Source organism: Clytia hemisphaerica, unplaced genomic scaffold (assembly GCF_902728285.1).
Source record: "Clytia hemisphaerica strain Z4C2 unplaced genomic scaffold, Clytia hemisphaerica genome assembly, whole genome shotgun sequence".
NCBI classification, from domain to species: Eukaryota; Metazoa; Cnidaria; class Hydrozoa; order Leptothecata; family Clytiidae; genus Clytia; species Clytia hemisphaerica.
The window spans coordinates 220,740-245,915 of record NW_027103430.1 but is presented as its reverse complement, the minus strand read 5'-3'; the positions used below and the strand labels follow the sequence as shown (position 1 = coordinate 245,915).

The 25,176-nt window shown below is 35.4% G+C and overlaps 2 protein-coding genes across 2 annotated transcripts; both read right to left on the bottom strand.

The window, feature by feature from the left end:
- Positions 1-132: 132 nt before the first annotated feature.
- LOC136797966 (golgin subfamily A member 6-like protein 26) lies at positions 133-24,315 on the bottom strand. The gene is made up of 18 exons (XM_067054543.1): positions 24,173-24,315; positions 23,690-23,863; positions 22,340-22,664; positions 21,679-21,886; positions 20,767-20,923; positions 20,426-20,525; positions 19,068-19,287; positions 18,355-18,430; positions 18,018-18,134; positions 16,780-16,923; positions 16,016-16,153; positions 15,309-15,442; positions 14,707-14,842; positions 14,310-14,523; positions 13,218-13,334; positions 12,838-12,945; positions 1,570-1,676; positions 133-1,269 (listed from the first exon to the last, which is right to left on the bottom strand). Exons 1-18 carry the CDS (start codon positions 24,248-24,250, stop codon positions 1,249-1,251), a joined length of 2,574 nt encoding a protein of 857 aa, XP_066910644.1. The 5' UTR covers positions 24,251-24,315; the 3' UTR covers positions 133-1,248.
- Positions 10,088-11,976, bottom strand: LOC136797965 (microfibril-associated glycoprotein 4-like). Its single transcript, XM_067054542.1, has one exon. It carries the CDS (start codon positions 11,843-11,845, stop codon positions 10,859-10,861), a length of 987 nt encoding a protein of 328 aa, XP_066910643.1. The 5' UTR covers positions 11,846-11,976; the 3' UTR covers positions 10,088-10,858.
- Positions 24,316-25,176: the final 861 nt, after the last annotated feature.

Below are 25,176 nucleotides of genomic sequence, written 5' to 3'. Positions count from 1 at the left end.
ATTATAATATATCTGATATTAGAAAGGCTTCAAAGTAACCTTGAGATAAGTGGAATTTTAAGTCGAGTCTTCCTTTTCTAAGATTTTTATGTTTTGTGTGGAAGTGAAGGGAGTCGAGATTTTCACGCAAGATGAATTTTAAAGGTTATCGATATTTCCAAACGTTTTTAATAATTAATCCATAGAAAAATACATATCTAAATTAAAATATATGAGGTGCAAACAATAAAATTATCGTAAAAAGTGCATGACAAGTTAACTATGAACAATTTTCAGTTTCAAATATTAAAATATTATCTTTTTATTTCACAAAAATAAAATTATAAATTATTCTTAGCGTCATATAAAACTTCTACCCTATACGATTGCAATACACCTTTCCCGTAATTCAAACTTCTCAGAAATGGCCCGGGAAAATGTGCACTCCACCGTTGTGTATAAAACTTTTTGGGAGGTAAACGAACGCGTTATTGCCTGCGAGGGGTTAGGGAAAGTGGCTTTTCAGCTTCTAACTTTTGATAGCGACCTTCTTTTGGCAAAAGATTTTCGGGGTGGTGTAATATCATGAATAGATTGGACATACAAAAATTTCAGGGGATTGTGTTCGACAGAACTTAATAAAAGCTCAAAAAACCAACTTTCCCTAAGGAAACGCAGGCAAAAACGTGTTTGTTTACCTCCAGAGACCAAACGGTGGAGAGCATCAAAATAATGCGCGCGCATTAGTTTTACGAATTACGGGAGAGGTGTATTGAATTCAATTAATCCAAGCAGGCTAGTTCACTTTTCGACATTGAGTTTAAAGGGAGCCCGAAGGGCTAGAGTAGAATCACTAACCTTTCTCAGGCAAGAAAAAATAAAGCCACATATTTCCCATACAGAACGCAATCATGACGACGGACTATATCTAGCGGTTCCTTTGTTTTTGAGAACTGCATTTTTTGAAATCTAGCGATAGATTTTACTTTCAATCCAGCGTTTGTGTAAAAACCACGCGCGGGCGTTCTGGATGGGAAATTAAGGGGCTTCATTTCCCATCCAGGAGTTTCGAGCCTAGCCCTTCGGGCTTGGAAGTTAATACTTTTCAGCTCCATGTCATGTCTTTGGGAAGCCACTATCCTCCATTAAAACACAACCAAAATTCCCACCACCTCACAAATATGTTATATTATATTATTAGAAAACTACCATCTACATGTTAGTGAGATATCATCCATCGCAATTCCGATAAGACGTTCGCGTTTCTTTTTACGTGGCGTGGTGAATCGTCTGAAAGTGAAGACAACAAATTCAAATCAAGACAGAGAAAGGAGATAGGAGATATGAAAAAATACATATCGAACCCTAACCGAACCCTAACCGAAACCAGTGATGTAGTTTCAGAAAAGTATGCTAAAAGATGTTTTAATCAATCAAAGTAACTTCCCTTTTCTCATCTTATTTTGTTATTTTTCATTCTCAAATAGTTGGAAAATTCTTCAAAACTCACATCAAGCTGCATATTCTTTAAGGGTTCAAAAAGAAAAATTCTTTTGTGGCGCACCCATCCGGTAGAAAATATAAACAAACCTGCGTCTCCAAGATCTGCTTGACATCTTCCAAACGGATGAATTTTCCCCGATTTTGTTCACATCGGAAATATCGTTTCCCGTTAACACTCCCGTTCGTGTTACCAACTAAAAAAAAAGGGGAATGATTCGATAAACTTAAAAGAAGAAACATGAGATCCAAAGATCAAGTAAAGTACACCTTCGATCAATTCTTGATATGCGTAAGTCATTTTTCTAGCGGAAACATCCGAAAAAATCCGGGATTTGACCTTTCTCTGTTACTAAAAATAGAAACACGGAGGTCAAAATCCGGCTTTTTTCGAGTGCTTCCATTAAAAAATATGACGTCATCTTGACTTACGCATATCAAGAATTTGATGCTTGAAGCCTTATTGAAAACACGTGTAGACCTCGTCTATGAATCAATTCTTAGAGATACAGAACATGAAATTTTTATTCAAAAATTCTTTACTTCACTCGTAGCCAGAAACTCGATCAATGTCGTCGAAAGTTTGGCACCCTGAAATTAGAGACTTATTTAAAGAAGATTCTGGCAATCGAGGCATTAAAGTGAAATTTTTGTTTACGCTATACAGGACGTCCAGGACGTGTTATTTTATGATTGGCAATCAATTTTTACATTAAAGCTACACTTAATGAAGATTTGAAGTATTTCTTCACACTTTAATCGTAGAAATTTTAGCGAGACTAATTTTAGCGTTTTAGCGAGTTTTCCCTATTTTCGCCAAAATAAATCTCGCTAAAACACGCCGAATCGACAGATCGCTAAAATTTATCCGCACGAAATTTCTGGTTATGTTACCTTGATATATTTTTATCAATAGGAAGGCTTTCAGTGCAAAAAAATTCTAGAAAACAAATTCAGTCGATAATTTAATACGAATATTCGCTAAAATTTATCCACGAGAAATTCTTTGAAATCGTGATTCACTAAAATAAATCCCAAAAAAATCAAGATTTTCCTGACTCGCTAATATACGCTGAAATAGTCTCGCTAAATTTCTACGATTAAAGTCTCTCGTTATGCGTTATTTTTTATTATTGCAGACCCAAAAAAATATCAGCGTTTTGATTGGTAGAGAGCATCGAGATATTTGCGATGTTTCATATTTCTCTAGTATGGAAATATGACCGCGTTGACTTTTGGGGAACTGGGTAAGCGGCGGGAGAAAAATCAAAACAAAACAGCCGAAAAGAACTGACTTTCGGAGAAACTAACTTGGGAGTCAAAGGGAAAAACGCAACAAATATATTTTCAGATTAACTTTTTCTTTGAAGTTCTTCCATAAACGACACTAAAATCAAATCTGATGAACTATAAGAAATTATAAAACTACTTGAGACCACCCAAATATTTTCAGCTTTTGGTATAAAATTCGTCCGTGTGATAACCAAACAGTTTTTTATCAATGCATACAAAAAAACTTGAGATTCTTGAATGTTTGCCAATAAGATTTCTCATAACATAGCAAGGGAAGTGAAATGTCTTGTATTAAACCAAATGACGAGTGATTTTTATAAAAGTTCTCTCCTAATTCTCGTTCTCGACGAGGTACATCCTTGAATTTTCAACTCAACAATCATTACATCTTCCTTCTAAAATTCGAAACATTTAAAGCTTGACGATAATCAAGAAAGTATCCAAATTGTTTTGCTCTTGAAAAAATGTTATTCTTTAACCATTATTACAAGCATACACTTACATCATGGAACTCCTTTCCTCTGCTATTCTTTTCCATGCATCGAAACAAAAACATAGAACAAGACTGAATGTTATCAAATCTGATTAATCCAATGATGAAGGGTTTCTTCTCTATCGAAAGTACACCATCTGCATTTTGAATGATCAATCTAGAAACTTTCAAATACATCTCTGAAAAATCTGCAACTCTTAAAAACAAAACTTCTGGATCGATAATAATCGACAATGCTTCTCTGTTTTGTTTTCGTGTGAATATTTTCGGCGGGAACATAGTTAATGAGTTTATGAATCTACCTGAAGACTCAGAAAACTTTTTTTAGATATATTTAGGATTTTTCTCTCATTTTTTTTTTTAAATGTAAATATTTACCTTCAGAGACTTATTATATATACTGATATATACCAGTACAGGGGCGGATGTAGGATTTGGAGGGTACCATGCAAAAACTAAATTTGCTCTATATAGTATCTAAGGAGGCCCCACCATGGTTGGGGCCGACGGGCCAGAAAATTTTTGAAAATAGGCTCTTCTAGATTGGCTAAAACGGAAACCTTTTATCAGGTTTACATCAAAATTTTAGTCGGAATTAGTATGAAAAGTGAATCTTTTTTCTCACGAAAACCATTAATTTTCATTGGGGTTTGGCTTCTCCTAATCTTTTAATCTTTTTAAACCTCGAAATGTTCTTATAAAAAAGTAATAGATAAAATACAGTATTATTTTGCTACTTAAGGCTTTCGTAATCATGACAAAATTCTTATAGCTAGTATGAAGTAATTAAACAAAATCATTCTTTCTTTGTATAATAATAAAAAAATAAAACAGAAACCATATATTTAATGAAAAGCAAACAGCAAAAGAGCAAAACAAAGCCATAATTTTTTGAGAGTTTTATCTATAGCTGTACTGTCAGTCTGTGCCACTAGCTCGATCGGGAAGATTCTTCCAAAATGGGAAGATTCTTCCGAAATGGGAAGAACCTTCCCGAACGGGAAATTAACTTGACTCCCGAACGGGAAGATCTTCCCGCTTTTTTACTTACCTAGGACTTTTCGATCAGGTTGAAACTTCCTGTTTGGGAAGTTAACGCAGTTTTTTCAAAATTAAACCAAATTTCCACGGTAAAGTTTATTTTTCTTTCGGTGAAAAATCTTAAAATTTGATGCTTTATCAGCTCCAAAATGTTTCAACTTTCGCCAGTCATCGTACAGTTTCGCCGAAGATTCAGTCATTTTTCATCTTCCCAAAGAGGAAGAATCTTCCCAATCAGGAAGAAAAAATTCGCCTAAGTTCTTCCCGTTCGGGAAGTTTCTTCCCATTTCGGAAGAATCTTCCCGATCGGGTTAGTGGCACAGACTGACTGTGTATAACAAGAAAAGTGTGTGTATAGAGTGAGGAAGATCTTCTATCAAATTATTGTTGTTTTGATATTTGAAATTATAAAATCTTTTCCATGAATTACATTTTATTACATTATATATACACCTACAAATATATTACAAATTCCCACCAAAAAGAAATTCTTGTGGATACAAAAAAATATTGTATCTGTTTTGAAATTTATTTTGCAATCTCGAATTCCAAGAGTTTGTCATTTGACTGTAAATCCCATGTTGTAATTTGATCAGTCCAAAGGCTCAATCTCACTGCCTCCTGAATTATATGCAAAGTTCTATGATTACGCAAATGAATAAAATTAATACACACATCCAAATTTAAAACTAGCTACGTCAACCAGAACAGAGTCAAGTTTCTAAGCAGTCAGTATGCTAGATGATGTGGAACATTCAGACTGTGATTGACTGCGATAATCTTGAGGATCACATTGTTTGTATATGTAATTTTTAATGAATTTCAGAATTCAGTTCTACAAAAACAAAGAATCCATTGGCATTAATTTTCAAGCCAGCACATAAATAATGTTTTCTGCAACCACATCCTTGTTTTTTTGGCATGACCTTTGATGTGTTTGTACTCTTCATGTATATCCTGTTAATATAGAGCTATCAGTCCTTAGTAGGTTGTATTGATTTTATAAGCCAAAACCAAAACAAAGCCAAGTGAGCAACTATCAAAAGAAATCTCCTGATGGTCAACGTCCTGGTTGGGTTTTGATTATTTACTGTTCTATTTCTCCATAGCATTTTTCTTGAAACTGATAGAATTCCAAATAAAAAATCCAGCATATCTTCTCTGTGACCTTATTTTGCTTGTTTATGCTTGTTCGCAAAAAGCAAGCCAAAGCAACCGGTCGAACCCACAAGTTTCTTATGACATAAAAATCTAAAATCAGGACTGACTAAAACTGAAAATGTTGTGAAACAGAACAAGCCTATTTTTCGAGTCTTGCTTTTAGATCTTTAGTGGCTAATTTCTTCAAAAATCCCGGGAAACATGCAAATCGACCTCGATGAGCTCACTTTTGCAAAAGTTTGCATGTTGCATGGTACGCAAACTCTTAGCACCACAAAATTAAAAACAAAGACTGGAATTCACGGACCCGCTAACACGACGTCTCCTACGGTTTCATTATTTTCGGCAAAAACTTTAAGGACTTTAAGTCAGTAAAATAAATTTCAAGACCCTAAGAAATGATGATTAAATCCCGTAAAGTTTGACTCCGGATAATAACATAGACGGAGCATAGTACTCAAGGCTCTATCTACAGTAAAAAAAAATCAATAAGGCACCGAATACATCTTCCACCCCCGTTTTTTATTTGCGACAAATCACTCTATGGTTAGCTTACCATGCAGGCGCATGTTATGCAGGGGTGTCGCACCGCCTCTGCAGTATATACAGGATTATTGGAGGCAAAAGAGAACAAGAAAAAAAAATATCGAATGTTTTATTGTTCGAATCTAACGTTCGAATTAGATTTTCGAATAATAACATTCGAAACTACACATTGTTAACCGGTTACTTTTTCAAAGCGGGCTACACGGCTTTTTGCGCAATGCAAATAGTCTTCTCCCCGAATGGAGCAATGGGAAAAGAGTGCATTGTATTTTACAAACGTCTAGCGGGATTAATCGTTGACAAACGGAACTGTATTGCTAATGAAATTACACGTTGAATTTGAACAAAACTTTGTTTTTCGCTCCTTCGCGCAACAATACGGTCGCGATCGCGAAAGGTTATTTTAAATAACCTTGAGAGTTTGAAATTCTGCGAGCAGAATCTGTGATTATAAACATTTTATATAGGGGAAAAATTATAACAATATAAATAGAAAATTACAGTACGGGTACTCTAGGTGCCAAATAAACGCCCCCCCCCGCTTGTTAATTTTTCGAAAATTTTCCAACCCCCCGGACCTTATAAGGACCCCCCTCCGTTTATTAATTTTTAAGAATATTTTCAGTTGGCAAAAAGAATTCCCCTTATTTTGCTCCAAAAAGCCTGATTTTAGCCTATATTTACCTTACTTTTGGGTTTTCAGAAGTATAATTTCCAACCCCCCCCGGCTATTAGGTCCCTCCCGTTTATTAAAATTTCGAAAATTTTCCAACCTCCTCCATTTATTCGAACCCCCCCCGTTTATTTGGTACCTAAGAATAACGACCCAGGAAATTCTAATTTTTGTTAGTAATAATATATCATGATTTTCGAAGTTAAAAAAAAAATGCAATTGGTTCTTTTTGCATGACGACGGGCCTACACTGTCCAGAGTTGCCCGTCGTTAGGAAAATTCATTGTGACGTCACTTTTTCAAAGGAAAATGAACAATATTTTTTTTTTTTTTTTACAAATAGGAGATATTCTTTAATAGTAATTAAATATTAAATTAAAACGTTACAATGTATAAATTGCTTAAAATACGTAGAGCTAGGAAATTCAAAGTTAAATAAAAAAATAATTGAAATCACGACACAAACAAAACTGAAAACTGAATCGAAAAACTGTCGAAATAGCACAACCTAGCGGGTCATGCCAAACTCAAAAGCATAAACAAAAGCAATGGTCAATACGGTGAAAAAATTAAGTACTGAAATCTATGAAAAGCTAACATTTCAAAATATTATTATTTAGTAAATCAATCTCATCAAACCTAAGGTTTGGTTTTAGTGTTCGTGTGCCGCGAATACATGTTACGACTGATCTCGTTAAAGCAAACAAAATTTTTGTTCTGATCCAATTTTTGGTTTGAGACGCGTGAGAATCTGTCTTATCAGCTAGTAGATTAGCTAGCGCTCCAAAGAAGTGCTCAGCCTCTACACCCATTCCACCATTCATGGAAAATATCAACGGAGTGAATGATCCATGATCAACTTTGATAATTCGTTCGTTGTAGAATATGAACAATATGTTGACATCATTTCTTTCAATTTTTATTTCTTACGTCAGAAATTATAAGAATTTTTGATCTCTTTTCGCTTGTTTTTTTTCGCTTTATTTCGCTATTTTTCCTGGATAAAGCGCTAAAAATCAATCGAAGTTGACGGACAATATTTCTCAGTACTTCCCTCACTAACCGGTCATTATTGTATTAGAAGAAAGAAGCAAGGCGGAAGTAAGTTTTAAAACAAAAACAAAAAGAAATTTATATCAGGACAATTTTTGTGAGTCGACAATAAATTAGTTATCACATGACTTCTCGTGCAATACTCGATATTTTACTCGTTCCGATATTTTACCGATATTTTTAATTTATTTAAATATTACGGAAAAATCTCGGAACTCATAAAATATTTCTTGTATTGCACTCGATACACGCGATAACTAGTACCTAACCAGAGATCTGGTTGTATTATTTAATAAATATAGAGAAATTTTAAATATTTTTAGCAAATTTTAAATCTAAAGTATTCCATAAAATATGTTTTTAATTCAACAAAACTAAACAGTGGTGCTGTCTTCTTATGGTGAAAAAGGGTTCGCATCAAAACTGTTGACCCTTTTCTATCTAGTTTATAACTTCCTGGAAGAAGAAGTGTTATTTCAAGACACTGCAACGAGCGATTCAGGAAAATTGAATCATTCATTCAGTCATTCATTCATTCATTTATCATTCGTTGTCCACAAGAGATTTGTCTTACAGTAAAAAGTCATTTGTTAGTTCTCTCGTCGTAAAGCCATAACGGTTGTTTTCAAGCCAACAAATGGACCATGCCAGTTTTGCCAGACGATACCAGCCTTATTTCCTGGAAGGGTCGCTTGATGAGAGTACGGGCCGTTGAGGGCAACTAGTCCACACGCTTTCAACCACCACCCTGTTCGTATTATGGCTGCACATGATCCTTCATATTCATCGTTGTCTTGGTTACGAGTGGAGAATTTAATGAGACGTTGAGCTTGCCAATCAGCACACAAATCCTTGGTTGGTAAAAATTCTTGTTGGCATGACCCTGTCTCGAAGTCAAAACGATATTTCATTAATTCATCTGCCAAGTTAAATTTCTTCAACCACACTACCGCAACATCACCGTCAAACGCGGAGGCTTGCACTCTCAAAGTAGTGGTGAAGTGTGTGGTATATTGATGAATGAATTCGTTACCCAACCAATGTTCTCCATCCACATCGCCAAAACCTATTCTGTAGTCATCCCACACTCGATGGAAGTCTACAGATCCATCCAACCGTTTCTGCATGACAATCCAACCACCTCCATCTGTCGTCATATCACAAAACACTCTCTTTCGGTTACCGTTGAATTTGATATCGTAAACACCATCTTCGCTGTATCCAAGACGACGCCACTCCAAACAATCTGTAGGAGGGTTGGTCTGTAGCGTGGAAGAAATGAGCGACCCTTCAGATGGGGATAAATGGTTTTGTGACAAATCACCAGTGACATTGTAGAGGGAGCACATCCATAGATTTTCATTTTGGAGATGAGATAACTGGATATAAGAACATTGATCGGACGTCCTCTGACACATCAAATAACATTCTGACTGTAAAGAAACCGTTTGGTTTTGATATGGTTCGATGCCTGTAATTGATGTCTCTTCTTGAAAAATGTGAAAGAGATTTTGCATTCCCACTAAACATTCCACAAAAACGAAAGCGAGCAGTGCGTACAGAACACACTTCTTCATTTTCTTCTTTTTATTTCTTCATCTAAATGAAACACATATTCGACTTAACTTTTATTTTAGACAGGATAGAGGGGAGAAAAATTAGGAAAAAATTAAAATGAATAACTCAATAATAATAATATCATACTAGCCGTATGCGCAGCGTCGCACGCTGCGTGTCCCAATCCAGCGAAGAAAGATATTGAATAATATATAAATATGATACGATTTTCATTTAATGAAAGGAAGGAAAAAGAAGATAACATTGCAATTTTTAACCACAATTAAGTAAATGGCTTAGAAGAATTATATTTTAGATCTATTTAGCCAGTCATCGTGGCTTGCCATCGTGGCTGGACATTCGAGAATGACTTTGAAAAGTTTTGAAAGTGATAGGGAGCCACTATTGTAAACAGAAAGTTTTAAAAAATTTTAAGTTTTCAGAATGAACAAGTGATACTTTTATGGACCTACCTGGTTATGCATAATTAACACATATATAATTGATATCTACGTGAGCATGACCGTTAAACAATCATTCAGAACACAAATAGTGACGATCTATTAAAATTAGTTGTCTGTTTCTTATAAAAAAAACGTTTAGAAACCAAAATTTCATGCTCTTGAAATATTTTTTTATATTCAAGACTTCGTGAGCAAAAAAAGCCATCTATCTCATCAAAAAATTCAGTAATTTGGCTAAGAACATTGATGTATGCTTATTAATAGTGATTCTTATAGATAAACATGCGTTTTTTGAGCTAACAATTTTTTTTGCAAATATCAGCTTGAGCCATCTTTTACCTACGATGGTACCCTACTTTCATACAAAAAATCTGAAAAAATTAATAATCCAATTTTTCACAAAGTCCAAAAACCCGTTTTTTAGCCGTTTTTTGGCCCAAATTTGCCCCCCAAATTTTTTTTTTGAATATCGGGCTCTGTCACATTTTGGCCATTACCATTTTGCACCTTTGTACCAAAAATCAAATAATTCCTATGATTCAATCCTGAGAAAAGTTGGCAACAGACGAACGAACGAACGAACGAACGAACGAACGAACGAACGAACGACCACAGGTTAATTTATAGGACCTCTACCCCACCGGGGTAGGTCCAAAAATGACATTTGGGTGAAATTTACGGAATTTGAAAAATGAAAAATTACGGAAAAATCTCAGAACTCGTAAAATATTTCTCGTATTGCACTCAAAGTCATGCGATAACTAGTACCTAACCAGAGATCTGGTTGTATTATTTAATAAATATAGAGAAATTTTAAATATTTCTAGCAAATTTTAAATCTAAAATATTCGATCAAATGTGTTTTTAATTCAACAAAACTAAACAGTGGTGCTGTCTTCTTATGGTGAAAAAGGGTTCGCATCAAAACTGTTGGCCCTTTTCTATCTAGTTCATAACTTCCTGGAAGAAGAAGTGTTATTTCAAGACACTGCAACGAGCGATTCAGGAAAATTGAATCATTCATTCAGTCATTCATTCATTCATTCATTTATCATTCGTTGTCCACAAGAGATTTGTCTTACAGTAAAAAGTCATTTGTTAGTTCTCTCGTCGTAAAGCCATAACGGTTGTTTTCAAGCCAACAAATGGACCATGCCAGTTTTGCCAGACAATTCCAATCTTATTTCCTGGAAGGGCCGCTTGATGAGAGTACGGGCCGTTGAGGGCAACTCGTCCACACGCTTTCACCCACCACCCTGTTCGTAATATCGCTGCACATGATCCTCCATATTCATCGTTGTCTTGGTTATGAGTGGAAAATTTAATGAGACGTTGAGCTTGCCAATCGGCACACAAATCCTTGGTTGGTAAAAATTCTTGTTGGCATGACCCTGTCTCGAAGTCAAAACGATATTTCATTGATTCATCTGCCAAGTTAAATTTCTTCAACCACACTACCGCAACATCACCGTCAAACGCGGAGGCTTGCACTCTCAAAGTAGTGGTGAAGTGTGTGGTATATTGATGAATGAATTCGTTACCCAACCAATGTTCTCCATCCACATCGCCAAAACCTATTCTGTAGTCATCCCACACTCGATGGAAGTCTACAGATCCATCCAACCGTTTCTGCATGACAATCCAACCACCTCCATCTGTCGTCATATCACAAAACACTCTCTTTCGGTTACCGTTGAATTTGATATCGTAAACACCATCTTCCCTGTATCCAAGACGACGCCACTCCAAACAATCTGTAGGAGGGTTGGTCTGTAGCGTGGAAGAAATGAGCGACCCTTCAGATGGGGATAAATGGTTTTGTGACAAATCACCAGTGACATTGTAGAGGGAGCACATCCATAGATTTTCATTTTGGAGATGAGATAACTGGATATAAGAGCATTGATCGGACGTCCTCTGACACATCAAATAACATTCTGACTGTAAAGAAACCGTTTGGTTTTGATATGGTTCGATGCCTGTAATTGATGTCTCTTCTTGAAAAATGTGAAAGAGATTTTGCATTCCCACTAAACATTCCACAAAAACGAAAGCGAGCAGTGCGTACAGAACACACCTCTTCATTTTCTTCTTTTTATTTCTTCATCTAAATGAAACACATATTCGACTTAACTTTTATTTTAGAAAGGATAGAGGGGAGAAAAATTTGGAAAAAATTCAAATAATTAATTCAATAATAACAATATCATATTTCATATATCATAATAAAAAAAGCGTTAATGACACACAGGCTAAAACGCTGGAATTCAATTGAAATTGGACGATATCAGAATATATCATTTTAATGGCAGTTTTTTATTCGAAATGTAGTGTCTTAAAATATGGATAAGCATTTTCAACCAAATTTTCAGCATGTAAACTTTAAAAAACATATGTTTTGATGTAATTTCACGCCACAATCTCCCTTTCGAAAACCTTTCTATTGAATATGTAAGTCGATATGAAATTTGGTAAAACTTTGGTATGTTTAACTGGCGGTTTTTTAAGTTCTTTCATTGATATATTCATTTGATTTAGATTTGACACTCCTCATTGCCCGCAGTTTCCACAGAGTCAGGAAAACAATAATAAAAGCATTCATTAATTCACTATAGGAAAAATGAAAAGAGCAAACCATGCAGTTCTTTAATAATGAATGTATGATTGATTTTTTTAAAGTCGTTTAAAGTTTGCCTACAACTCGGAACCTATGGTTACATAAGTTGACAGATTTCTTAGTTTTAGAAATTTCTTATTCAATTTTTTTTAAATCATAATTTATTCTTAAAATAAAAATATGTGTATAGTATAGTATAGACAGTTAACAGGCATTACATTAGCTGTCTTTCATTCTCGAAAATTAAATATCGTTTTTCAAAATATTTTCATTTTTATTTTTGAGTTTGTTTCGCCGTCAAACACTGACGAACAAAACACGAAAAAACTAATTCGTTTATCCTTTAGTAATTTTGTGGATGTAAACAAAAATTTCATACCCTCAACGAAATATATAATAGAAATTGGTTCTCGTTTTTTAGTAAACCCGTCAATATGCATGGAGGTGAAAGAAAGATTACCTGTGTCGTCCATGCGTAGCCCGATGTAGACGTCTTTCTTGTTTCCTTCCACGAAACCGATGAACTTCACCATCCCTGTGTTTTGAACCGTCGCCGTTCCATGCACGTCTAAAAAAGAAAGGGAAGGGTGATTCATGTCATCAAGAACGAGCGAGGTTGCGCTTTCCAGACGGATAAAGACGCCAATCGGCAGTGCAGGTTTTTTTAAAGTAATCAAGTTGACCACTTTTTACGTAAGGAAATTTCAGGCCATTTTACCTCATCGTTTACAATAAGTTTTGACCTAAATGCAAAGGCGACAGGACTATAATGCAAGAATATTTACGACACACAATTACATTGGTTTATCAGAGGAAAAAGTTGTCGAAAAGGAAGCTTACTACAATCGGTATTAATGTTCGCTGAAACTCGATCACCAACTGCCACCAACTTCTTGCCTGCGTTCTCATCTTCTTCGTTGCTTCCCCAAACGAGCACACGCGGCGAAATATTGTTACCTGATAATAATGGAGTCGATTTTTTATTTCTCTTTAGGACCGACTCGTAAAAACACGTTTGAAAAAGTCTGTATTGGTAAAAATCGGTGAAGATATTATAACAATAGCGTTCAGTTTGAGGTCGTTGTTGAATTAATGACAATAAGAACGAAAACTTAACGCTATTACTATTATTATCCACATCGGACATTCAAACAACGTTTTTTTCTAGCGTCAACCAAGTCTTTTCGCTTCAATGCAATGTCTTCAACAAATTTTTAGCACCTTGCGAGCGGGCCGCAAATGACCAAAAAGTGTTTTTTTTCTGACGTTAGTTTAGTCTCTTCGCTTCAAATCAATGCAACAACTTCAATCCAATTACGAGCGGGCCGCAAATGACGTTATTGCCCTATATCCGGGCGGTTAATAATATTTCAGCCCTCTGAAGCCTAGCCTATACTAGATGTCACCCGCGTTTTTTTACGCAATTAACGTCTATTCCACTTTGCGACTTTTTCGAATGTTTTGAGCCCAGGTTTTCGGGCTCTAAACATTCGATTTTTTGACGTCACTTTTAACTTTCGAAGCTCCTGCAGTATCAAAATAATCGAATTTGCGTCAAAGCACTTGAAAGGCTTCTATTTTTCGAAAATCGTCAAAGTGGAACTCACTAAAAAACGAGATGAAAAATCCCGGTTTTTAGTGAGGTGCTCGCTATCTGAAGCCTGGCGCTTTTGTTTCCTCAGCGCGGGTATGACAATTTGAGTCACAAAACCTTTCAATACCGCCCGCCGATTGAACCTTTAATGGCTTACTTAATGACCGCTATATGGATAATAATAGACTGTACCGATAATTTCTCTTGGTTTGACCGCAAAATATCAGAGTGGCAAAGAGACAAAGCGGCACTAATATGCCGATCTATTTGAAAGTTTTCTGTGAGAGGAGATTAACATAGGGATAAGATAAAAATACGAGTTGAACATAAATAATTACCATTATAATCGGTTGCCGGTATATTTTTCTTGCTTCCACGTAAATTAGGGAAGAATTTGTTCTCACTTAACACGTGTGTGTAATTGGAAGAGAAGTCAGCGGGCATAGTGACAGAGCGGAACAAACGTTCCCTGTTTTTTCCATTCCCTTCGCCACCTCCAGTCATGATAATACGTTGCTTAGAGACGTGAACTTTTGGTGATGAACTTCGTCCCTGGAAAATAAAATTTAAAAAAACTAAAGAGTACGAAATATGCCGGTGTATTGCCTAAGCGCGCACAAGTGGATGCCGGCCTTAAACAATGCCATCCACCGAGAAAATACTTTCACTACCAGTCACCTCAAAAGTCGCCAACTCAGCTAAAGGTTGAAAGGTATATCAATGTAAAATGTTTACCTCATGTAGATATTTAGGATGTAGGGCTCTTCCAGAGGGCGTGGTCCTCGCTCTGTTGTGTTTATTTTGACCACTACTGGTTTGATATCGTCGCGCTGAAGGTGGACGGGGTTTCATTGTTGGTGCACTATTAGGTCTAAAGGAAAATATCCAACATTTTACGAAATTTCTTCCTTTAACTCAAGGCATGTTATCTGAACGGTCATAGTTACCATTTAAAGTTAGACTTGATTGCAATACTGGAATGTTAACGTAACTAGCTTTTGTAGACGAAAACTTTCTTAACGGCAAGACGAAAAGTTGGATATTTTTATTTCAACTGAAAGGGATTTTCGTCTACTGTTGGAAAAGTTGCAACACTGATTGTAAACTAAGTTCTGGTTTAGACGGCAACCTTTCCACCCTGTCGATTCTACTTTTGAATTAAAGTGGGCAGAAAGTTGGCTGTCTAAAGTATTTGACGTCAATACCATAACCTCTTTCAATCTTTTTCAAGCCCAGATTTTAAATGCCACTTTTCTGACTGCATACACTAACAATTAGAAGAGGCATGGTAGAAAGTTATCCGTATAAACTAGATTTAAGGCATTATTGACATGTACCTGTGAAAGACATGCGAACTGGTGCAATTCTCCACACCTTCATGGTGATGTAATGAACATTCACCAATGCCCAACAACCTTCGTTCCCAGTTCTCACGTTCGCGTTGTACTCTCTCTTCTTGTTCCAAACGATCCTGTTGTCATGGGAACATGTACATCATTTTTCATTAAATATTACTAAGTGGTTTATGGTTTGGCTGGTTAATGGTATTAGTATCTTACTAGCAGAAACACTTCTTTCAAAAACAAAACATCATTTTTCGTCAAAAATTACTACATGGTCGAGTATCCAAGTGGGGGCGGTAATGGTGGTAATTTTTTACTAGCACAAACAAACATCACTTAAAATATATGTTATCATTACTTTAATATATTATCATCCACTTCTTTCACAATGGTGCAAAATGGCAAATAATGTTTTCCTCATTTATCAAACAGGGGAATTGAACAAGATCTCGGGAAAAAAGTGGAATTAATAAAGGACATTAACTTATGTATTTCCTATTTGATGACACAGCAAAAAAAAGAAATTACTACTTTTTCTCCATGCCCTGACACACGAGCACAAATTTTAAGAAATTCTATATTTTCTGCAATGTCAGCTTTTTATGCCATGAAAAAGAATATTTTCTAATTTAGTAAGAGACAAGAAATCCAAGTACATAATTATTTTACCCAGAGGAAAAAACTCATCCAAAAAAGCTAACCTGTTCCATTTTCATTAGTTGTTCTTCTTCTTGTCTGATTCTTTCATCCAATTCTTCTTGAAGAGAAAGTTTTTCAGCCTCGCTTTGATCCAGTTTCTTTTGCATCTCCGGAATAACGAACACGATGGAATCCAATTTCTGTGAGATGAAAAGACGAGGTTGAAATTTAAGTAGAAATCACCATTGACTTCAAAGAGCTCGATAGAAATTTCTTAGACGGGAAAGGAAGCCACTTATTTCCCATCCAATACGCTTGACCCGCGTGCTTTTCACACAAACGCCAAATTGTAGAAAAAAATCGATCACCGGGTTTCTAAAAATGTTCCACCACGAAAATAAAGAAAATGCTGGCTTCAATACGGCGTTACAAAAGCGGCTGAAACTTTAGGTTTCTTTTTTGCTTGAGAAAGATTCATCTCTAGCCCTCCTGATTGAAACTCAACGGAAATTCAAAAGTTGCGTCTGGGAATTATGAAGATTGAAATAAACCCGATAGTACTATTTGTGAATCTTTCTAATGACTTAAACTCTGGGCCTGACAAAATTCAACTCTAAAGCCAGAAAAAAGCCAGAAAAAAGCCACCAAGCCTACGCTTGAAAAAACATTGCAGTGTTAAAACGTTCCAAAATGACTTAATGCAGTTAGAACGCTTCGACGTTAAAATACCGAATAAGAATTCGAACAAATGGTCTATATATTTCATGTATCAAGCAATTTTCCATTGCTTTCTTAAGATGAACAAACAGTATAGATTGGCTTTGACCTCTTTTTGTTCAGTGGTTTCTTTGACTTGTTTCTTCAAAAATTTCACTTTCATCTTCTTTACTTTCACTTTCGATTTCAATTCTTCGATTTCATCATAACAATTTCGATTCTCGTCTTTCAGTTCGTCAATTTCACTCAACCGCTAGAAAGTAAAGAAAGAATTTCATTGGAATTTTGCAACAAAGCATTCACCTTCACATTTGGCATTTTGTAACATTCCCATGGATACTAATTGATCAAAAAAGTCCACAGTGGAAAAAGTACCCTAAAATTTAAACCCCACTTTTATTCCCATTTGATATTTGATGGAAAGAATTGCACTCCAAAACAATTCTCACTGACGTTTTTGTACCGGAAACAATAGATTTTCCATCCCCATTAGGATGTGAGACAGGGAGGGGGTAAATTGTAGAAATACATAAGACCTCCATCACACACGTATTCATCGTTTTCATCGATTGAGAAAAAGTAAATAAGGGATTTCTGACACAGATTGATGCTGCCATGTTCTTATAAGCAAGCGGGTGAATCATGGGCTTCCGTGTACAAAATATTTCATGGAACACGACGAAGCCCAAAAAGAGAGCGTTACTTTAATGGGATAAAATTTTGCGGGGATTAGATTTCGCGGATTTGGGTGTCATCCGCGAAAAAAGAAGTCCGAATGGAAATTTGGAAAGGCTTCATCCGCGAAATATTCTAAAACCAAACTCAAAAAATGTTAAATAAACTATTATTCAAATGATTGCTGAGATCAAAGAAGCACTAATGATTTCAACTATAATTCAAGTACCCGCATGCATGATTTGGCAGTAAAAGACACAAAATCGTGAAAATATTGTCTCTTAAAAGTACAATCCGCGAAATTAAGTGAGTCCCTGCGAGATTTTACCCCATTTAAAAGTATTACTATTAAAAATCACTATCTATCTATTGACGTTTATCCTTTGCAAACTAAAATCTAGAATTTTCATAATTCGGATAAACTGAAAAGTTTACGTGAAGTTTTTAAATGTCTAAAATGCGGGTTAAAACCTACAGTGAATGTTATTTTGACTTTTTAAAACAAAAAATCGACGTTAGAAAGCAAAATCTGTTAAGATATTGTATTTAATTTATGCCCGGTTAGCTTTCATTTATACCCGCAAAACTGACGTTAAATACGCTACAATGCCCTCAAAATAAGTAGCACAGATGGATCAAAGAGTTTGGGTTGATATTTTGAAAAGGTCTCACTTCTTGTAATTTTTCGATCTCCTCTTTTTCTTCATCAAGAATTTGAATTTGTTTTTCGCTTTCTTTGTGAAGTTCTTCAATTTCTTCTGTTTTCTCATCCAACGATTGGTTCAACCTCTAGATGTGTAAAGAGAGAAGATGACGTCTTTTCTTTAGAACTTTTATCACCTAAAATTTTGATATCTCCGAGTGTGTATTGTTCAAAGAATAATATCTTTCTACATACAGTAGACGAGCTCCTGGTTATTCGAAGTAAATTCTTATCCCCCATGGAGCTTTAAAGAAAGATCAGGAAGATCTCCTAACAGCCAGCCAAAGGAATATTAAGAGTTCTTACAGCTACACTATCTTTCTGTGACACCATTTCACTGCGCATCGTGTTAAGGATTGATAAACGTTCATTCGAGAGATTCCTAGTAAAGGAAAAAAATAATTACTAAAAAACTATTGATGAATCACATAAATGTAAAAAAAATAAAATGGCTCTTCAACGGCCACTCCCGACCGGCTGAATCCAGATGTTTAAACAAACAGAAATTGCCCGAATGACTAGACATACCGGTATTTCTCCTCGATGAACTTCAAAGAGGTAAATAATAAGCTGTTATTTGTTGTGACTCCTAGATCACAATTGAAAGTAATTAAGTACTATCGAATGAAAACAACAAAACCAAAGAATGGAAATCAATAAAAGTATAGACAATCGTTTGATGATGGGAAAACGTGCTTCTTCACTCACACAATGGTTTAAAGGTGGGTGCACCACCCGTCCACCCCTTCAGGTTGCACCGCCCGTCCACCCCTTCACCGCCTATCCGCCCTTTTACAGTGTTGATGGACAGATGAAAAATGAAAAATTCCTCTCCACACTTAGCAGCGCGCGGTAAAAGACACAAGGGAAAAAGACAAGTACTGTTGACTCTATCAAAGGGGTTCGAATTATAGAAAGTATTTTATGAGACTTTCTCTTGGACGGGGACTGGGAATAAGTTTGTAGAGAGATTCGAATAATAAAGGTTCGAATAAGTGAGAGTGTTTTGTAACACATACTCAGCAGTAACAAGCAGTTCATCTTTCGTTTGAATGGACTTCTTCAAATCATCAATTTCTCTACACAGTGTTTCGTTTCGTTCGACTGTCGCTTTGACGCTCTGTTGCAAAATATCATATTGTTTCTGCCGTTCGTCCAACTCTTCTTGGTGCGACTTCTTGCATCGCTCCAATGACAAACGAGCTTCTAAAATCTCCTGTCGAAGTCCCGTGATCACACCTGGATAGGATAGGGAGGAATGGTAAGTATTTAAGTATGTTTTGAAGATGAAAATTATTATCTTGCAGTATACAAGAAAAAATCCCCTTGAGTTCGAGGTTGAACGAGAACAAAATTACATTATAGTACCTACAAAATTGGATAAGAAAGCTTAGAAAAATTAGGAAACTTTTGGTGCTTACTTTGACTGACCATAGACATTCTGCTTATTGAGAAAAGAAGTTGTAAATAACTGAAATAATTAATCCGCAACCATGCATGGAAGTTAAAGTTGATGAGCTTTGTACATAAACAAATGTCTATCTCTTGGAACAAACATTCATTTTCAACTCGACTAAATTCTTCTTTTATCTTCTTGAAGAAACCAAATAGAATTCCACTTTCGAGCAACCAAGATAAGAAACGAAATTAGAATTCCGAGAACTTTCTTTACAGATTCTTATCAAGATAACAGAACCAAAAAATAGTGGTCAGGGTTTAAGTGGAAATAAAAAGCAAGCAGAAAACCCAAAAAAAGTCAGGAAACGGGACTCGATCATAAATCATGAAAATTGAAGTGAAAAGATGATAATTCGTTGCTATAACAACAAACAGCGATAAAGGAAAAATATTTCAAAAACATCGATAAAAAGATGAAACTCGATAAAATATTTATGTAAGCATCTTACTTTAAGGAACCTTACATAGGCTTTAAATTTTTTTATCATTTTTATCAATGAAGTAAAAATCAAAAGTGATGGCCATAATAAACTGAACATCGTTTTAAAGAAATGCACTGCGTTTTTATTCCAGTGTTAGAAATAAAATGTCACTTTTCTTTCCAGGGGGAGACAAAGAAAATTTGGGAAAAGACCTTCTATAAAGAAAAATTACACTTTCTTCAGATAGAGGGAGGTTAGAATCCATTCACTCCTCCTTTTTTCGTCTCTTAAAAAGAATAGCCTCAATAAAAAGACGTTTTTTGTGTTCTTTGCAAATTTGATGTTTTTCCTTCAAAAATGGCGACCTTGTCAAGTGCTCCCAGTCTACTTCACTGGCTTCAACGTTTAAAAAAAACGTATAAAAAATATATCTATAAACATAGTTAATCTATAAACCCCAACCCCCAGTCGGACGAGAGCAAAGGAAAAGAGCTTACTTTCATTGGGGTTCTTTTCCTGTTCCATGTTCTTCAGTTCTGTCTTTAAATGTTCGTTTTCTTCTTTATAGTTCTCAAGCACTTCATCTCGCATCTCAAGCTGAAATAGCGGAGGGGAAATACTTGAAAATTCCCTGTTTTCATATTAGTAAAAAACGAGAACTGAGTTAAGCCTTTTTCTTTATGTATGGTGTCAGTAGGATGGAGCATAACTAGAAGAATCTTCATAGGAAACACTCGTCATCCTTTTAAAATGAGGAGAACCTCGTGCAATGGGATAAGGAAGATACCAGCTTGGTGCAGTCAATGAAAAAAAGGAAACCATGAAGGCTTTATCTTACAGTATCTTGAACTTCTTTGAGAGTGACGATAGCTTCTGCATATTTCTTTTGGTAATCCTGCAGGTCGTTTTGCAAAGTTTTGACATCTCCTTCAAGAAGGTGGTTTTGCGAACCTAATTGTGATTGGTCGACCAAACAATTCTCAACGTTCTCCAGTCTAAAGAAAAACAGATTCCATTAATAATGTCATGTAAAGAAGCTATTGAATTGTTTTTTCAAAATAGATAATGCAACGTATATTTCTTATTTTTAGTTGCCTAAAGATTGTCACAAAAGTGGCATGAAACTGCCAGTAGCAGAATAAAAAAGTATCTTTTCTTTCTGACTGACTGATTAATAATTTTCTATAATTCTCTTGTTCTTCTTGTTCTTCAGGTGACGAAGAATACAATGTTTCAGCGCCTCAGCAAAACGTTCTTGAACTTTTTGACGGTAATATTGACGTCATATCAAAAGAAGCTATTGAATTGTTTTTTCAAAATAGATAATGCAACGTATATTTTTTATTTTTAGTTTCCTAAAGATTGTCACAAAAGTGGCATGAAAGAAACTGCCAGTAGCAGAATAAAAAAGTGTCTTTTCTTTCTGACTAAAATTGCCAATACAATTGCCAAAAAGGTTATCCTAATCCCCAAGTTGACGGAATGGGTAACTCTCGTATTGAACGTTTTAGATTTGCAATAAAATGGAATGCGTATTCCAATAAAACCAAAATGATGAAAACAAGCAAAAATTACTTTTTACAAAAGAAACCATTTCGAGAAAACGGAGTCCTTCAAAGTTCGCAGCATTGCTAATGGATTCAATAATATCCATTTATAAATATCCATTTGTAAATATGAATCAGTAAGTAGAAGAGAAGACGCATCCTATAACAGCATCACATATTATTTGTTGTTGAAAGTTCATTACCTTTTCTTGACTTGCCGTTCAATAATTGGAACCAATCTTCTCCTCTCTTCTTCTTCCAAGTCTTCATAATCTTCTCTTGCAACTTCATTCTGTTTCTCCAGGGTCTCCACTTTCGCTTTCATTTCAGAATGCTGTTTATCCAGTTGATCGATCTGTTTTACGTAGGTAGCGATCAACAACTTAAGCGACACAATTTGTAATTCAGAATCTGAATAAAAAGAAAAACACAATACATGTACTATTTGGAAGAATTCATCTGATCAGATCTGATTGCTTTTAAATACCCTACTTGCTGTGCATTGATAAACATGATAAAATACAACCACAGATATCATATTCCTTTACACACTAGATATGCTAACTGCTCATATTTTTCCTGTGGTAGAGTGTCCAGATTCAAAGTCGACTAATCCACTATACTGTTTCCTGTTCTATGCCAGATTTTCGAACGTTTCAATTTCAAAACATTCGAATCCCGCAGTTAACAATCAGAAGAGAATACAACGTGTCGAAATAGTCGGCTCTTAAACTGGGCACACTTCATATTGTATGGGAAGCCCGATCTAGTCAAGTAGTTAGAGATCCTTTCTATTTTGACTGGTAGGAAAGGTGTTGGACAATCAAAGGAGCTAGGAAAAAAACATAATCTTGAAGATATTACCAGAAGGCGGGATATCCGTTTTGCCAACATTAGATTGGTCTTCATTCAGGGAAGCCTCATGCTCCTCCGTTTCCTCATTATCCTCACCATGGTCATCTTGGTGCAAACGTTCGGATGCTTTGTGGACGACGATCTCTGGCACTTCACCACCGAGATCACGAATGGAGGCCGTCAACACTAAACAATGTTCTTCGGTTGTATTCAGCCTACTATTCAACGACTCGATGGTGGAAAGTGCTTCTCTGTGTTTTTGTTGCAGCTCTTTGAGGTAGCCTTCGACACGCTCCTTCGCGTCTGTCTCTTCTGCAAGCTTCTTCTCCAGCTCCTATGGCATGATAAAAATGATCATTTATAATGAGATACTTACTCTTTCAAGATATTTTAGAACAATGACATGTGTCACCCTTAGGTAAATCATTTGACCTTCCCGAAAAATACAGATGTAACGACTTCAAATATTTTGAGATTTTTGTGTATTTAATAATTTTCATCTTTTTTAAATCTAGTTTAGTTTAATTTTCAGTATTGAAAGTTCTGGCGAAAATGCTATTTTTAAGTACTTCCACTTTATTGTTTTTATTATTTTTAGCAATATTATAACATTTGTGAGCTTTTGGATCCTGATATCTAATGTCGTAAGTCCTGTTAATGTCTAATGCTAGAACTCGGAGTTAAAACAAATAATCTACATACCAAAATTAAGTTAAATCACTTAGAAAAAAAAAAATGGTTTCTAAAAATTGTCAGGGAATCCCCTTTTTTCAAAGATTAAGACCATGATTGCTAGTTCGGCATGTCAAGGGGAGCATCCAGCTACGGTACGCAAGGTTGTGGGTTCGATCCCAAGCCGGGTCATTCCAAAGATTCCCAAAATGGTACTTGATGCCTCTCTGCTTGATGCTCAGCAACTAATAAAGAGACGGATCAAGGGTAAGTGGAGAAATCCAGGGAAAGGAGTGGCGCCCTCCCCTACCTTCGGGTAGACAGCTATACGAAAAGGGAGCCTTCGGGTCGCCCTCGACTGCGGTCGCAAACTTACTTACTTAGAATACAAAACTTACCATCAAAAATTTAACTTTTCGACAACAGCAACTTAAACTACCTCCAACTTTTACTCAAGTTAAGCTTTTTCATGAAGAAAATAAAAAAAGAAGAAAATTTGAGAGGGAGAAATCAATTTCGTTTCATTGTTATCACCTTACTTACTTATAAGGGGGAAATGCTACAATATGAATTTGCAGGCTGTTTTTTCTATTGTTTTTCTGCTAAATAGGCATTACAATGAAAATCGAGGTAATAATACAGGGGTCGAATGGGAGGATAAAAACACAACAGAAAGGGTACACGAACCTCACATCTGTTACTTTTCTCAGAAACTGATCGCTTGATGGTGGAGAGTTTCTTGCTCAGTTTTTTCTTCTTTTTCATCCAAGATTTTTCGCCTCCTCCTCCACTTCCATCACCTTCTGATGACGTCAGAGACGTGATGGAAGACGCGCTGCTTGAGAGAAGCCTTTCCTTCAACTAAAAAAGTTGAAGAAACAAAAAAGTTTGAAAATAATTAAGGTAGTCGGGTTTCAAAATGTGATTGCTATATTGTACATGGTGAAGTTAAAATTATTTTAAAATTGTTGCCCAAATAGTTGAACAATAAAAGGTTTTAGATCAAAGAGGCCGATATTTCATCCATAACATCCCGAATAAAACTTACCACAGAGTTTTCGTCAAATATAACAATTTATTGTAGACTTACTTCGAATAGGCGTTCCAAACCATCTCAACCCATTTCAGTAATAAAGTAACATACGATTTACAAACTGAAAAACTACTTACAAGTTGAGATTCTTCTGTATAATCCTTTTGGCGACCATCATTTGGCTGTTCCTCTTCAACATCAGATGAAGAAGACATACTTCCAAATCACATTCTTTTTTGCGTTGTTTTTTTTCGTTGTTTTAATTAAGATACTATTAGAATAAAAAATACTTAAAGAGATTATCAGATCATTTCAAGGCTTTCAAATCTTTCGCCTTAAAGTCGAGTTTTGACAATTTGAATTTTTTTTAAAAATGAGTTATTTTGAAGTAAGGAGGACGGACTTTATTCACTTCTTTAATTTAGAGAATTTAAAAGCCCCTGAATTATCAATGCGGATCAATGCAATGCTTACTTGCTGCTGGGAAATTTCATCTTTCGAAAGTGAGTGAAGAGCAGAAAGCCTGCTGAATCATATATCTTAATAAAAGCTATCCTTCATAAAAATAAATTCTCAAAGAAAGGATTTTTTCAAAAGAAAATTATACAAACATAAAAAACAACATAATAAACTCTAGATACATACGGACGTAAATAAAATGTGATTCTTAGCTTAGAAACTTGTGTGAATAGAGAACATAGCAGTCTGTGATTAACTTCAAAAATAAAGTAGAGCAGGTTTCACTTATCCCCATTCTTTTATTCAAAAGATTTCTTTTCTTTTGTGAAAAGAAAGAACGAATATTTTAGCTGATAATATCCCATTCCCACCAGTTCTTATATTATGTTGTGAATTGGAACAGCCCTGATATTGCATAAAGAACGGTATAAAAGCAATTATATTGATGGAATAAAAGTTAGAAAAACAACTTTTGGCTGGTGCAGATGGTTTCGAAACCAAAGTTTTATCGGTAATACCAACATTTAGATAAAGAGTTTATATCAATTCAACCCACAATTTCAACTTGTTATTATAAAACAAATGATAGCATAAAATGTCTATTTATTGGAAAATCTGCTACCAAAGGAAACTTGTTAATTCATACATTGAGGCTATGCAACAAACCACTTTCTCAGAAACT

Bases quoted from the DNA above. Each gene is read 5' to 3' on its own strand.
- LOC136797965 (XM_067054542.1), bottom strand. From the start codon at position 11,845: ATGAAGAGGTGTGTTCTGTACGCACTGCTCGCTTTCGTTTTTGTGGAA.
- LOC136797966 (XM_067054543.1), bottom strand. From the start codon at position 24,250: ATGTCTTCTTCATCTGATGTTGAAGAGGAACAGCCAAATGATGGTCGC. The intron at 14,843-15,308 runs GTACATGTCAAT...ATTTTCCTTTAG, and splicing joins AGTTCGCATGTCTTTCACAG to ACCTAATAGTGCACCAACAA. The intron at 14,524-14,706 runs GTAAACATTTTA...TTTATTTTCCAG, and splicing joins ATCCTAAATATCTACATGAG to GGACGAAGTTCATCACCAAA.